This window comes from Quercus lobata, chromosome 11 (assembly GCF_001633185.2).
Source record: "Quercus lobata isolate SW786 chromosome 11, ValleyOak3.0 Primary Assembly, whole genome shotgun sequence".
NCBI classification, from domain to species: Eukaryota; Viridiplantae; Streptophyta; class Magnoliopsida; order Fagales; family Fagaceae; genus Quercus; species Quercus lobata.
In genome coordinates this window covers 20,869,520-20,885,155 of record NC_044914.1, presented here as the reverse complement: position 1 = coordinate 20,885,155, position 15,636 = coordinate 20,869,520, and the positions used below count along the sequence as shown (strand labels likewise).

At 35.7% G+C, this 15,636-nt stretch overlaps 1 protein-coding gene across 2 annotated transcripts in view; it reads left to right on the top strand.

The window, feature by feature from the left end:
* Positions 1 to 1,175: 1,175 nt before the first annotated feature.
* The window catches only part of LOC115968532 (copper-transporting ATPase PAA1, chloroplastic), a 29,858-nt gene continuing 15,397 nt past the window's right edge, over positions 1,176 to 15,636 (top strand). For both annotated transcript variants that reach the window (XR_004086756.1, XM_031087945.1), the window contains exons 1-9: positions 1,176 to 1,711; positions 1,806 to 1,859; positions 2,567 to 2,720; positions 9,982 to 10,056; positions 10,221 to 10,498; positions 12,204 to 12,437; positions 12,643 to 12,741; positions 12,901 to 13,050; positions 14,722 to 14,868. Coding sequence is in view for 1 of the 2 variants with exons in the window: in XM_031087945.1 (XP_030943805.1) it covers positions 1,286 to 1,711; positions 1,806 to 1,859; positions 2,567 to 2,720; positions 9,982 to 10,056; positions 10,221 to 10,498; positions 12,204 to 12,437; positions 12,643 to 12,741; positions 12,901 to 13,050; positions 14,722 to 14,868 (1,617 nt within the window). In the remaining variant the exon portion in view is untranslated. The remainder of the gene's footprint in view (positions 1,712 to 1,805; positions 1,860 to 2,566; positions 2,721 to 9,981; positions 10,057 to 10,220; positions 10,499 to 12,203; positions 12,438 to 12,642; positions 12,742 to 12,900; positions 13,051 to 14,721; positions 14,869 to 15,636) is intronic.

Genomic DNA, 15,636 nt, shown 5'->3' with positions numbered 1-15,636 from the left:
CAGTAACTCCGGTTGACTTTCACCATCTCTATTAATTCTCTTGTCCCCCACTGCCTCTTCCATGATTGTGTCCGACCCCCCTTCAGCTCTAGCAATCCGTTTCCACCTCCCCTCTTGTGGCACATTATACGTGGACATGTCAGATAGAGGTGATAGAGTTTGTTGACTTGATGACTTGGCCAGAGCAGTACGTGTGTAGACTTTTGCTTGGTGAGGTCTCTCATCACTTGTACCCGATTCTAGGATGCTTTCCTTATTGGTAGTATGATCAGATTGCACTACCGTTTCCCTTATCAACTCAAACTTGCACAAGTCACGGTCTATCTCCTGGATTTTTGCTTCAAATAACTCGTTTGCCACCTGTCGTTCCTCAAATATCGGGTTAGAAAAAATTGAATTTTGAGGAGTTGGCTGGTTCGAAATACCTGAATTGGAATGTCCCGCAATATCCTCCTGAATATCCGGGATTATGAATGTAGGCTGCCCTGGTTCCTCCCTTTCCGTTTCAGGCCTAATTATCTTCGGTATAGGGCCCTCCGTACGAATCACCACCACCGGCGGGTTCATAGTGGTCTTTGAGTGTGTCTTAGAAGAAGAAGCTCCAGATTTCTTTGAATAGAAACCGGGGACGACCACAATGTTTTTCCTTGCTGCTGTGAACGGAGCTGCCTTCAACCATGGGCCAAATTGTTTTGAATTACTTGTCATTGTTCCTTCACTATCTATTCATAGTTCACAATCCCTGTCTGCATGCGTAAGACATCCACACCAGTAGCACAGATTTAGTAGGCGCTCGTATTTGAAAGAGACCCACTGTTCTTAATGTTAGATTTTTTATAGAACTAACTTTTTGAGTCTCACTTGTAATTTCAAATATATTTTTAATCACTTTATCAATTTATACCAATTTTTTTATTAAATAAACCCCATAATATCTAATTCTTAACTGTACCCGTTGACATTTCCCAAAAATGAAATCTACTTTAGTAAAGTGGTAGACAAACTCTTTGACCATTCTCCCGATTTAACAGCTTCTGAAAAAAAAAAAAAAAAAAAAAAAAAAAAAAAAAAAGTTCACATGAGTCCTTGACAGCTTCTAAAATCTGAAGTATATAATTTCTCAAAAAATAAAATAAAAATAAAAATAAAAATAAAAATCTGAAGTATAAAAACCGAATCGAAAGGCGCAGAGAAAGGATAGCGAAAACTAGATAGAAAGAATTTAGAAACTGAGAGAGAGAGAGAGAGAGAGAGAGAGAGAGAGAGACAGTCTCTCTTCTTTCAAATGGAGTCCACACTATCTGCAACAACCACGACGATAGCGCTTTTCACTGTCTCCAAGGCCCTAAACCGCAAGCTCTGCCGAACACCACTGAGTCAATGCCTCTCGAGTCAACTCTTGACTCGCCGATTCCGATGCATTTCCACCCATTACCACCACGGCAATCCTTTCGCTTTCTCTTCTTCTTCGCTGATGAAACTGTGTGCTGCTTCAGTGCCTCCAGTGCGGCGCCGTTTGGAGTGCGTTGCTAGCTCCGCTGCTTCGTTCGCCTCTGGCGGTGGAGGCGGCGGTGGCGGGGTTGGCGGAGAGAGCAGTGGCGGTGGAGGTGGAGGTGGATCGGACGGTGGAGATGCGAAGGCGAATTTGGTTGCCAGTGGAGCCCAGGAGGTCTCCGCGTTGCCGTCTGATGTGATTGTACTCGATGTTGGAGTACGAACTCTCTCTCTCTCTCTCTCTCTCTCTCTATACTATTGCTATGTATTTTGCTAAATGGTTGTGTTTCTGTGTTGTGTGTGTATGGCAGGGAATGACATGTGGAGGATGTGCAGCTAGTGTGAAAAGAATTCTAGAAAGTCAGGTAAGTTGTTATTAGTTGAATTTGGTTATTTATTTATTTATTTTTAAAGATTGTTAAGAGGTGCAGTAATCTGGTGCAATGAACAAATTAGTTAATGGAAATGAATGAAATACCAGGTAATCGAATGACTTTTAAAAATTCGGTATTAATGAAAGTATGTATGAATTATATGGGTTTAGATAATTCATTTCACTAGAGAAAAAGCAAAATTTTGATTTGTGTTAATTATAATTTTTTTGTAGTGGTCAAGAGATACTAAAGAGTGAGAACCTTTGATTTTTGCATTTGTTAGAACTATGGTTAAATTATTAAATCCACCATTTCCTAATAGTTTAAACTTTTGGGACAACGGGTTAGAGTAAGAGATCGTGGGTTTGGCTCCACTTATTAAGGGGAGTTTAGGCCCACATGTGAGGAGGAGTCTCCCTTCTCCCTCTCTTTGTTTCACATGTTTTGGGATCCACTTATTTTGTTGAAACTGAAAATTTTTTACTAAAGATATTGTAGATAAAGGTAAAAGTTAGCTGAAGTAGTATACTAGGACTTATGAATAGTACCAAAAAGTATAGTGGGACCCATAGTAGCAAAAATAAGCTGAATAGTAAAATAAGTTGGCAAAAATAATCCATGCCAAACGCATACATAAGAACTTTACCCTGTTCGGAAAACTAAATTTGTGTACTTCATTTTATTGTAATTTTGGACAGCCACAAGTGTCATCTGCTAGTGTGAATCTGACAACAGAGACAGCTGTAGTATGGCCTGTATCTGAAGCCAAGGTTACAGCGAACTGGCAACAACAGTTAGGAGAGGCACTAGCAAAGCATTTGACTACCTGTGGTTTTAATTCTAACCTTCGAGGTAAGCATATGAAAGTTTCATCACCTTCATCATTGATATTATTGTCCTTGTTCAAATTGTAATGATCATTATTACCATTATTATTATATATATGATTGTTATCATCATGATCATCATGATCATTGTCATCATAATTCTTTTTATTTGACATTTTGACTGGTACTTATAGTTCCCGTTAAAAAAAAAGTTGTTTGCTTGCGTGGTTCATCTTGTTCAACAGTCTGTCTTGTGCTTGACTTTTTTTCAGGCTAGATTTTAAACTAAAACATACCTGGCTACGGCCAATGTTTTGTACCATCTGAGCCAACATCCATGCACATGTCTGTTTGTTCTTTATTAAGAATATTTCAGTGAAAGAGCTATAGAACGTCTTCACAATTACATTTAGGAATTAGGATTACTATTAATATCATTTAGAGATGTGAATCTTCAATCCTTCGGGAAAATTGCAAGTTCTTGAAGCCAATAGCCTTGTAGCTTAATCACCTCTCCATGCACAAAGTGCTTGGGGGTCTAGGAGGGAAAGGGTTTGAGCTGCGGGATTAGTAGCATATTGTAATTATCTCAAATTGAAGTTCTTGAAATTCTGAAAACTTTCTCTTGAAATTGGTTAAAATTCAATGACTTGGTAATGTTACTTACAGAAATTTTCAACCATAGTTGGTCTGATGTTGGGTTTCTTTTGGTCTGTTGCACTTCATTTAGATGGGTATAGGGATACGTGCTTTATCCATATATGGTTTAGCTCTAGGAATTCTTGTAGATCCTGCTAACTGACCTTGTTGGTTAGAATAATTTTCCTGAGTCATGCTGGAGAAGAGCCTGCTCATTTGCTACTGTGTGCTACACACTTTTACAGTGATATCAAAAGCAGGTGGGAGTATTTGCCTAGGCACTGATGTGTGTGAGACTTGGTTTTAGGTTTAGTTTCATTCACTTCCGATAAAGATATTGATTGGAATAGTGTATCAAAAAAGGCAATATCGGATTCATCTAAAAGTAAGTTTTGTCCCATTAGAAGAGGTACCAAAAACAAAAAAGAACCTGACACAATCCGTACAAATGTGGAAAAGAGAAGAAAAAAGAGGTTTTGTGATTAGAAAACTCTCTTCATTGATCTTCTCCGTGGGGGAACATGGTTGGCTGCCAATCCAGTTATTATTGTATTGTTAATTTTATTATAATATGCAATTTTATTGATATAGGGAAGCAGTGTACATAGGATATATATATATATATATATATATCATCACCCCTAAAGAATTACAATGCTCAATAATTACAATCTAAAAGAAACTGAGCAATAAAGTTTACAACAGTACACGCAGCCATGCTGCCAAATGATCAAGCCCCCTCAAACACAAACCTTACAATTAACTATGAGATTCGTTAGGGGTGTGCATGCTCGGGATCTAGAGGCTATGTCTGATTTCATGGAAACCATATATGGTTCTCCTATAATGGGGCTAGGTGAGGATAAAATGTGTTGGATTCCTAGCAAAGATAAGGGTTTCTTGGTTAGTGATTATTATAGAATTTTAGCTGGCACCACTTTCTATGGTTTTCCTTGGAAAAGTATTTGGAAGCAGAAGATTCCCTTTAGAGTAGCTTTCTTTGTTTGGATTGTTGCCTTAGGGAAATGCTTGACGATTGATAATTTACATAAAAGGAAGGTGTGGATTTTGGATTGGTGCCACATGTGTAAGAGAAATAGTGAATCGGTTGACCATCTATTCCTTCATTGTCCTTTTGCTATGGATCTATGGTCTTTGGTTTTGGGTCTTTTTGGAGTAACTTGGGTTATGCCACACACTGTTTTGGGGCTGTTACAGTGTTGGCAAGGCAGCTTTGGTCGTTATCGAAATGGTTATATTTGGTCCATCATTCCTCATTGCTTATTGTGGTGTCTTTGGAGGGAGAGGAATAGTAGATGTTTTGAAGATATTGAGAGATCTATTCCGGACCTCATGCTTCTCTTTTTTAGAACTTTAAGGGATTGGTTGTTTGCTTTGCAAAATAAATCATTCCCTTCTTTTATTGATTTCCTAGACTCTTGCAATTTCTGTATTTGATTTCTTTTCACTTGTTCACTCCCTGTGCACTAGGGTGTTCCTTTTTTATCAATATATCTTATTACTTATCAAAAAAAAAAAAAACCTGCTTAGGCATTACTCAATGTAATCCGGTCATAAAGAAAACAAAGGACCACAGCTCATAGACCACCACACAATGGAGCAATGGATGATCTACATCTCCCCTTCCCTTCTACATATACATCACTAATCCACTATTGTGATACCTCTTTTAATAAGTCTGTAGACAGTTTTCACAAGCTTCTATCAACACAAATAAATCAACTTTCTTTGGTGTTTTATTGTATCAAATACTCATTCAAGGAAATATCTTAGATTGGAATGTTTTTATTCACTCATAGAATGAGTGAACATCAAACTTACCACGTAATCTCCACCTCATACGATCTAAACCTTTCCCTCTAGGGATATTGGAATGTAGGATTTAAAAGAAAGAATCAATGGTTTCCAACTCCCAATGATGAAAACCTCTTACAAACCTGATATTACATGTGTGAGTTCTCCAATAATCTAGATACCCAAACCAAAGTTCATTGATGCTAGTGATGGAAACAAGGCGGGAGCTTCCCTATCGTTTATAGACCCCAAACAAGAGTTCCTTGAAGCCAAGGATGGGAATGAAGCGGATTTTAAAAGAAAATTCCTTTAACTTAATAGATATTCTATGATCACGCAATACTCCTTCTGTGCTTCTCCACTTCATCCACCTTGCTCATAATTAAAATTTATCTAGCAACATATAAACAATAAAAATAGGACTCAATTCAACTTTAATTTAACCAAACAAGGTCCCAAGAGAGTTCTTCACCCAAAACATCCCAACTTAATTCTTGAGCACAACCAACTCTTCCTCATCTCTTAGAAGTCTTCAAAGGGGGTTGCCTACGTTCCCCATTGATTGAATGGAATCTCATGTCCAAAATTAGAGAAAAAAAAAAAAATTAAGCAATGTATATAAGAATGTCCACAATAACTGCAAAAGGAAGAAACAAAAGCCTTTATAAAACTACACTAAGAAAAACTCTTCATTTCTCAACAACCACACAACAAAAATTAAAAATTAAAAAAGAAGAAAGAATTCATGTTTTAATATTAACCAAAGAAAGTCTTAAAAACAATCATAATTTTTTAAAAAAAGTTAAAAAAAAAAAACCTGTTCCTGTGCATGAGCATAAACAACTTAGCCCATTCAAGGCGAATACCCCTAGATTATCTGGCAATTGGTTATGACAGGTGGCTTAGCTGCCCGTAGGTTTTATTGGTTAGAGTCGAGTCCAATGGATTCTTCTTAAGAAAGGTTCCCTACATTTAAAAAAAAAAAAAAAACAAAAAAAAACAAAAAAACTTGCAATGACTAATCGTTAATCCAATAAAAAGCTACAAAAATGTTAATCCAACACAAACCAAAAGCTTTTTGTACACAACTTAGTGTATATGGGGTATTTCCTCTTTTTCAATAAAAGTTATTACTTATATAACAAAAAAACCCATGATTCCAATCTGAATGTGTGCTTCAAAATTTTCTAACAAACATGGACAAGAACATAATAACATAGCCCAACATAACTAAAACACTAAGCATGTGGGGGAAAAAAGTTCGGTTGCAGGAGAATTACGTGTTAGTAAATGCGACCAACCACGGTTTGCTAGAATGGGATGAAGCCATAGGTGGTGGCATTTCCAGACTATAACTCAGGTTTTTAACTATGTCTCTCTCTTTCTCTCTCTATGGGCCTCCTCGAATCACCACTCCTTGACTTCACTTCCCTGTTCACATACCTCACCCTCACCCTCATATCCCAAACCTTATCTTAGAAAAAGCCCTCCATAACAATGGTGGTGACTTTTGATGAAGGATGAGAGCGGAACTGGGAGACAGAACATGGTGATCCAAACAGGATTGGATCACAGAGAGAGAGAGAGAGAGAGGTGGGTGGCAGCATTCTGAACAAAATGGTTACTCTTTTTTTCAATTCCAATTGTTGAAATATTTTAAAATTATTAATTAATTATAAAAATGTATTTTTTTATATCTGGGTTGGGTTTATGTAGGGGATTATAAATCACATCTGTGCCTTGAACCTACTGTGGGTTTTGAAAACAAAAAAGCCCACCCTCACTTCATCCTCTTGTTGGGATGGGGTGGGCAAAAATTGTCATCCTTGACTAAAGATTGCTTATCTACTGCCCCTCTCATCCTTTTTGGCAGTATTTTTATTATTAGCTATGTGTTTGTATGTATATTTTGGGTAAGTTGTTTTGCTAGTTTGTCATTTTGACCTTTAAGGGTCTCCCACACTGTCCAAACTGAATTCTCTTTTAGTTTTTTAATATATAGAATCATTGAAATTTGTAATGTCTATTGAGTTGTTGTGGATATATGTGGTTCAAGTCTAAAACTTTGAGGATGAACTTCATGTTAAGCTTAAGCCACTTTGGAAGTGTGAGTGTAAATGATTTGAGAAAGTTGTCATTTGACCTTTAAGGGTCTCCCACACTGTCCAAACTGAATTCTCTTTTAGTTTTTTAATATATAGAATCATTGAAATTTGTAATGTCTATTGAGTTGTTGTGGATATATGTGGTTCAAGTCTAAAACTTTGAGGATGAACTTCATGTTAAGCTTAAGCCACTTTGGAAGTGTGAGTGTAAATGATTTGAGAAAGTTGTCATTTGACCTTTAAGGGTCTCCCACACTGTCCAAACTGAATTCTCTTTTAGTTTTTTAATATATAGAATCATTGAAATTTGTAATGTCTATTGAGTTGTTGTGGATATATGTGGTTCAAGTCTAAAACTTTGAGGATGAACTTCATGTTAAGCTTAAGCCACTTTGGAAGTGTGAGTGTAAATGATTTGAGAAAGTTGTGACCATTCTCACTACTAAGCTTTCATCTTTGGAAGAAGATGGAAGAAATACTTGAAGGAAATTTGATATTTATATACATCATGATTGTTGCTTTGTTCATTCAACTGAAAATAGAAACTTAAGTTTAAGTATCTAGTCTTCATTGGAAATTTTGAATCCTTATGTAGTTATCCATTAAGCACCTCTAACTACAAATGAAAATAGAAATAGCAATATTTCAGGGTTTCATATAATTTATGTGAAGCTTGGTGGGTTAAGTGGCAGGTCAGGGAGCTATTGAAGGAGATATTTCACCATAAAAATGCAAATGATTTCTTGTGATGAGCAACCATAGTTTGTTATGGTATGTCCCTAATTCATTGGGTTTTCGATTTCTGTGACTTGTCTATATGATCAGAATCTTTTTAAATATCATCTCCAGTATATTAGATATGAAAGGAAAGGCTTAAAAAGTCATTATTGATAATATAGTATCTCACTTCAATAGGTGAGTCTCAGAAGCTACATATGGTGGATTGGTCAGAGGCATTTCTGTTGCTGGGGAGCCATTCATTTCGGAGAATTTGCTGTTACATTCTGAACTTAGCAGTTATTAGTTATACATCATAAAATTGGGGGCTTCCTTTCTTATAAGTTGTATTTAAAAGTGTATGATAGTTGAGGACTACACATTGTGTATTACTTTGGGAATTGCTGTTATTGGGATCTTCTTGCCCACAATTAAGAAGGAATATTTCAGACCTTCTCTTAGTTGTAAGGTTTTAAACTGTGCATGTTCTTGTGAGGGATTTGTTACGAAGGACTAGTCGTATAATCAGGCGTAATTTAAGTTTTGATTTAAGAATTTAATTTAAGTTCAGAAAATGTTGTTATCTGTATGTTTACACGTCCTCTCTATTCTTTGTAGATCTATACTTCAAAAAGAACTAAAGATATTTAATTCATAAGGCAAGGCTTATGTGGTTAAGTTCTATATTTTTATGTGACAATGTTACTTTTTATTTAGTTTGGCCTTGTGAATGACTCATAGAATGCCTTTCATCTTTATGTTCCTTGTTATTGTACCTTCTATTTGCACATTTTGGATGCTGGTTTTGTTGAGGTTCCCTCACATTTTCTTCATATAGGAGTAAAATTGATAAGTATAAAGAGATTTCTTTTGAATTGTTGTTAACGACAAATGTAAAGAGAGCTGTTTCAAAAATGCTTCTTTTGACAAAATAAAAAGAGAGTTCATTTGAACTTATCAAAGAACAAAAAGATTGTTTGAGATATTAGGTAAACATAAGGAGAAGTCATTTAAGAGTGTTGTCCAACTGCCAAGGGCCTTATAGCTTAATTGGCACCTCCCGGTGTTTCCAACAGAGATGTCTAGGTTCAAATTCCCCTCCTCCATTGTAACTATTGAATTAAAAAAAAAAAAAAAAAAAAAAAAAAAAAGAGGTTTGTCCAACTGAACAATCTTTATGATAATCAATCTAAATTTCCCAAGCGGTACATCTTGACAAAAAATTGCCAGTTCACACACTGCAATTTTTTATGAATGTCAACTATATTATAACCAGTAGAGTGCAAAGCTCTGCCTAAGATTCAGTCTATGTAATTTATTTATCTACTAAGTTAAAGATGGCTTAATTTCTTGTAATTTGAGGTCATCTGATACACCAAATGAAGTTTACTACGAATAGTACATAGGTTAGTTGGAAAGCATGCAGTATAGATTCCTAACACAAATAATCTTCATGGTTACTGACACAATATTAGGATAGGGATAAAAATGTAGGTGGTTTTTGAACTAGTATATCAGCATGCTTATTTATTAAAAATGTGTTCCACTTAATTGATGTTTTCTCTTACATGTAATTTCACTGTTTTATGCCTCTTCTTCACTTGGGGACGGTGCTAATAATTCCACGTCTTATAATGGGCATACTAATTCCCCAACATATAAGAAGCACCATTCAATTGTTAGCTTGAAGTTTGTGTGCAAAATCAAGGAGTAGCTTATCTTTTATATTTTACCTTTTGTAATGGTGACATGGTTTTCTTACTTCCTAATACTGCAACATGTCCAAAACATCATTGAACTTAAGATTTTGCTTCTTCTTCCTTATGTTACTCGCATTTTTTTTGGAGTGACCAAAATTTACAATGTCAAAGCATAGATCCTAGATGGAGCTTAATTCATCTAGTCCACCTGCAATCTTGATTGCAAGTAGACTTGATTTGTTAATATTTGCAGTCATTATGAACTGATCTACATGATGGCTTGACTTCTTTGCTGCTCCTGTATGTGCAGATTCAGGAAGAGACAATTTCTTCAAAGTTTTTGAAAGGAAAATGGAAGAGAAGCGTAGTCGTTTGGAAGAAAGCGGTAGACATCTTGCCACAACTTTTATCTGTTAAAAAGTTGTGGCATTCATTGTTCGTTATATTTCAATAGGGTATTTTAGCTGCTGTTATAAAAAGTATTAAATTTTCATGTCCTGATGGTTCATATGCTGTGAAATGTGATGCTAATTTCTTAAGCTTCTTTAGGTCGTAATCTTGCCGTTTCCTGGGCTTTATGTGCTGTCTGCCTCTTTGGTCATCTCTCTCATTTCTTTGGAGCTAATGCTTCATGGATCCATGCATTTCACTCCACTGGATTCCATCTTTCCTTGTCTTTATTTACATTGCTTGGTCCTGGGCATCAACTGATCCTTGATGGTGTGAGAAGCCTTCTCAAAGGGGCTCCAAACATGAACACATTAGTTGGTCTTGGGGCTCTATCGTCATTTACAGTCAGTTCATTAGCTGCCTTGATACCGAAACTGGTAGATTCTGACCCTTAACTCCAATTGTCTTTGCTTTATTCTATAAATTGTACTGCATATTAGTGGATGAATACATGGTTTGAATTGTATCATATGTCTTGGTTTTAGTATCTAGATTGTGACTGCATTATGGATACTTTATATTTTAATGCAGCAATAGAGTTATAATCTCTGTTCATCCAGTAACAAATTGTGCTTGTTTGCTGATATGCTGGGAAGATACAAAGTGCTGCATAATTTTCTTTCCTTTTTTCTTAATATAAATTGCATATTTCCTAGGAAGGGACTGATAAATTATCAACTCATGCATACAATAGAGTAGTCTTTTTATTTAATTTTATTATTTGCTTTGTTGAAATTGTAATTTGGCCAATGAGCTCTTTCTCCAATGACACCTCCCCTTTTAAGAGCAAGCTAGAGGATGAGGCCATGGCTTCAAGGCCCACCAGGTGCATGTGGAACTTACCAATAAAATAAGATAGCAATTAACTTAGAAAAGTTGAGAAATACAGGAAATGGTGCCTTTCCAAACCCTAAAGTCCATTTGGGGCCCTCAAATTTATAAAAGAGATTGAGGAGATAACTCTTTGAATTCGTCTAAATGGAAAGGACTTAGCCATTGATGTTCCAATTTTTACATTTTATGGACCTCTTAGAACCGTGAAAGAATTGACTCTACCTAGTAGCCTGTGAGAACTTTATTTTGACTAATGAACTCTTAAAAGTTACATTTAAAGAACAGAAAATAATTATTAATAGTTTTATCTCCAAAGAGGTATGATTAGTCCAATATCTATTCCAACTGTACTCAATGATCACATCATATTTCAAAAGTCTCCTATATTCTGGAGAAAATGGGCTTGGTGCTGTTAATTTCTGGAGAAGTTAGATAAGCAGCATTCATACTCACACATTTAGATTCAGGTAATTAAGTACTGACCCATTGTCCAACATATATACTTTAGCTTTTGGCATCAGTTTCTTGGAACAACATTGATGTGTATGAATTTTTAAATTCAAAATCCTAAAAGTAGGTCTGTAAGGCTATATTATATTTGATGATAGGTTGCTTGAAAGTATTACTATGAGCATTGAAATTTGCGAGTAATTTGGGATTCATACTGGACTGCTAGAAGCCTAGAAGTGCCAAACGAAGTCAATTTTGGAGGAGCTTCTGTGTTCAACTGATACTTGCCATGTGTTTTTGTTAAGAGCTTATCTGGGTTGGGTATCTGGCCAAACGAACAGAAATATGTGGGGAATGAATTTCCCATTGCTGTTAATTTGAGATAAAATACCGTAGTGCTTGATTAAATTGAAATTTGCAGTTAATTAATTAATTTCTTTTATCGTTTGTCTAAATTTGCAAATAACTAAATCCATAATAAAGATTCTGTACTTCTCTATATTATGTTATGACTAGAACACAAAACTATACTGCATGGTTGTGTTATCAATTTGGAGTTCTTCTTACTGATACTTTGTTTTTTCAGTAAAACTATAATTAGTCTTAGTTACATACATTGGCTTAAATCTGGAATTGCAAACACTTAACCAAAGGGGTTTTTTTTTGGCTTGATTAAAGTTGATTTGTTAATGTAAACCTTTAAGATCTAGGGTGCATCTTGCCTTCATAATAAGAAACTAAGTATGTGACTGATTACAATCGATGCTGTAGCCTCTGTAATAGATGTGTTGTATGCAGGGTTGGAAGGCTTTTTTTGAGGAACCGATAATGTTAATAGCATTTGTCTTGTTAGGAAGAAATCTTGAACAGAGAGCTAAAATCAAAGCAACCAGTGATATGACTGGACTTCTCAGTATTTTACCATCAAAAGCTCGGCTTTTGGTCAATGATGATGCAAAAGAGTTGGGTTTAATGGTTGAAGTTCCTTGTAGCAGTCTTTCTGTTGGAGATCAAATTATTGTACTTCCTGGAGTAAGTATTTTTGTCTCTGGCTCCCGAACATTTGAACTTTGATTCTTGCATCTTTTGTCATCAAATTGTTTTTTATTTACAACTTGTCGTGCAAAATTTAATACAACCACTTCCAGTTAAAATTTATAAATGTAGCAGGTATTTGTCATTTTCACCCTGTAGATATGATGTGAATCCTTTAATACATCTTCTCCTGTTATCTTAGGATCGTGTTCCAGCAGATGGAATTGTCAGAGCTGGTAGAAGTACCGTTGATGAGTCTAGTTTCACAGGAGAGCCACTGCCAGTGACCAAATTACCTGGGGTATTACTACTTTTTTTTACATATAACTCTTTCTTATTCTCAAGATTCGATTTCCTCCTTATAGCATTGTTGCAAATTGAATGCTTATTCCCTAAGCAATAAGCTTTTTTATTGCTGCATGGATCATTGTCACTTCAGTGTACTTTATGTCTGTGCTAGAGTCAAGTTTCAGCTGGAAGCATAAATCTTAATGGAACCCTTACAGTTGAAGTGCGGAGACCAGGGGGTGAGACTGCTATGGGAGACATTTTCCGTTTGGTGGAAGAAGCACAAAGTAGGGAAGCTCCTGTACAGCGGTTGGCTGACAAGGTTCTTCTGAATATTAATTCTAGATATACAATTCTGTAGTGGCTCTAAAAAGGGGTTTCTTCTCAGATATATGCATATTTACAAGCAATGATATTTGATTTTTAAGTGTTGAATAAAGGCTAGAATGTTGCTGTTGGTTTTTTGTTATTTATTTATTTTTCTGTGTATTATTTTGTATTGGATTGGTAGCAACCATCATTTTCAACTTCTGGCTCCCTTAGTTTTTATATGTTCCATATAGGAGTTAGTAAATTTATCAATCCTTGGTAGAAAATTTACATAAAAATCTATACAAGGAGATCTACATAAAGCCATTAAAAAAGGGGTAAAAGTAAGCTTTGAATTTACACAAAGTTCAAAACAATCTTGTTGCTAGGCTTCATACTAATAGACAGCATACATAACAAATTGCAATTGTTGCTTGGAATCCGCTTTGACAATAAAGAAACTGACCACAATGCAAGCTTGTCATCATCATTGCTTGATCTGGTTGGAAGTTTGAGTGTAAAAGAGTCATCAAGTGAGAGAGAGAGAGAGAGAGAGAGAGAGAGAGAGATGTCTGCATTAAGGGGAAAAAAGATGATGGAAGAAAGGCATCTGCAGAGGATAGAGGGGAGCTATGGTGTTATTTTTTTTGGGGGTATGTTACACATATTAAGTGGGTTTTGAATTCACAACCTCACCCACCATTTGAGCTAATTTGTTGGCTGTAGAGAAGCTAGGGTTTAAATAGGTAGGGATTTCACTTGACTTAAATGTCCTCTGGCTTGTAAGCCTACTAATGGTGGTTTGGCCTCAGGTCCATTTGCTAAGTGAGCTTGCACTCCGCTTGAGTTCTGCTAATTTGTTTCCCAAGCTCAATAGCTCATGAGTGGATCAACTCTTTTGCAGCCCTCAACTCAACCAAGTTTTGGCTCTCTTTTGAATTTTAAGCGAACTTTGACCAAACTTGGCATCTATCTTTGCCTTCAAAATTGGTATTATTGTCAATATATATATATATATATATATATATATATATAGATATATACGAGAGATAATGAATGGAAAAAATTAAAGGACATAAAGTTTTGAAGCAAAAAGGTTCAGGCCAAATCACCTCAAGAGTCTTATGTGAATAGACTACAAGAGGAAACTTCAGATGCACATTTGAAACTACCATGTTCCATTTGAGTCTTAAGGTCTGGGGTATTTGGTGTGCTGTGATACCATACATGATATGTATGTTATGATGTATACAATGGTTTACATTTTTGGTAGCTTATCTTGAGCTCATGTGTCTAATTTTTATTATTTTTACTTTTTTCCTCACAAGGGGTGATTGGAGGGAGGTCAATGACCCAATGTATTTGTCAATCAAGCAACACAGGAGACTCGCTGGTTGTTTTGAAAACATGCAATGTATAAATGGATTGGGCATATAGCTTTGGTGTCATTTAACAGTAATATGGGCGATCTTACAAATTTTGTGCTCCTAATAAATATGTTTCACCTCATTCTTATTCATCTCATAGCTTATTGGTGGTAGTTGTCTATGCATTTAATGGTGCTCCTTTAATTGTTTATTTATTTAAAAAAAAAACAAAGTTCATTTCAGTTTGAACTAGTAGTAGTGGTCAATCACATTAAACAAAATGCCAATTTATCCTCTTTTTTTTTTGGTTTCAACAGGTGTCTGGGCACTTTACATATGGAGTAATGGCACTTTCTGCTGCTACGTTTATGTTTTGGAGTCTGTTTGGTGCACGTATTCTACCTGGTGCTTTGTATCAAGGAAGTTCGGTCTCATTGGCACTGCAGCTCTCTTGCAGTGTTCTGGTATGACACTTGAAAATTACATCTAAACCTTGAGCATTCCGACAAATTTGTTGTTGGTATTGAGAAAGCTCTTGTTAGAATTATGTGGTTAAATGAGTAAATCTATCATCTCCTAATTAAATTATCGATTCTCTCAAAAACTTAAGGTATAAGGAGATAGAAGATTTAATCATTTAACTACATAATTCTAACACTCTCCCTCACATGTGGGCTCAAACTACCTTTTAATAGGTGAGGCTCAGCACATGAAATTTTAAATGGGAGGTAGTGTGGAGGAGACAAGGATCAAACTTAGGACTTTCTGCTTTGATACCATGTTAAATTGCCGATCCGCCCAAAAGTATACGCTATTGGGATATTGTAAAATTAATCCCATAATTCTAACAGCTCTAGTACTTTTTTTGGTGCTGACATTCTCCATATGGATTTTATGATATAAGCAAGAAAAGAAAGAAAGAAAAGGTTTAGGGTATAATGCCCACACCTTAGCACAAGTTTATATTAGAGTGATATAGCAAGATGTAGGAATACCCTTACGTTAATATAAAATGACATGTGAATAGATGTAACTCAAACAGTTATGATGCATAAAAACAAAACTAAACATCTGGTCTAGATTTTAGGGAATTTTTATGTTTGACACCATGTCTGTCAGAGAGGACATTTGTGTCCAGGACCACGTATCACTGGAGAAAGATATGGGGGACATTAAACTTTTCCATCACTGCTGTTTTTTATTGCAAGTGTACAGCTTATCTTTACAAAAAA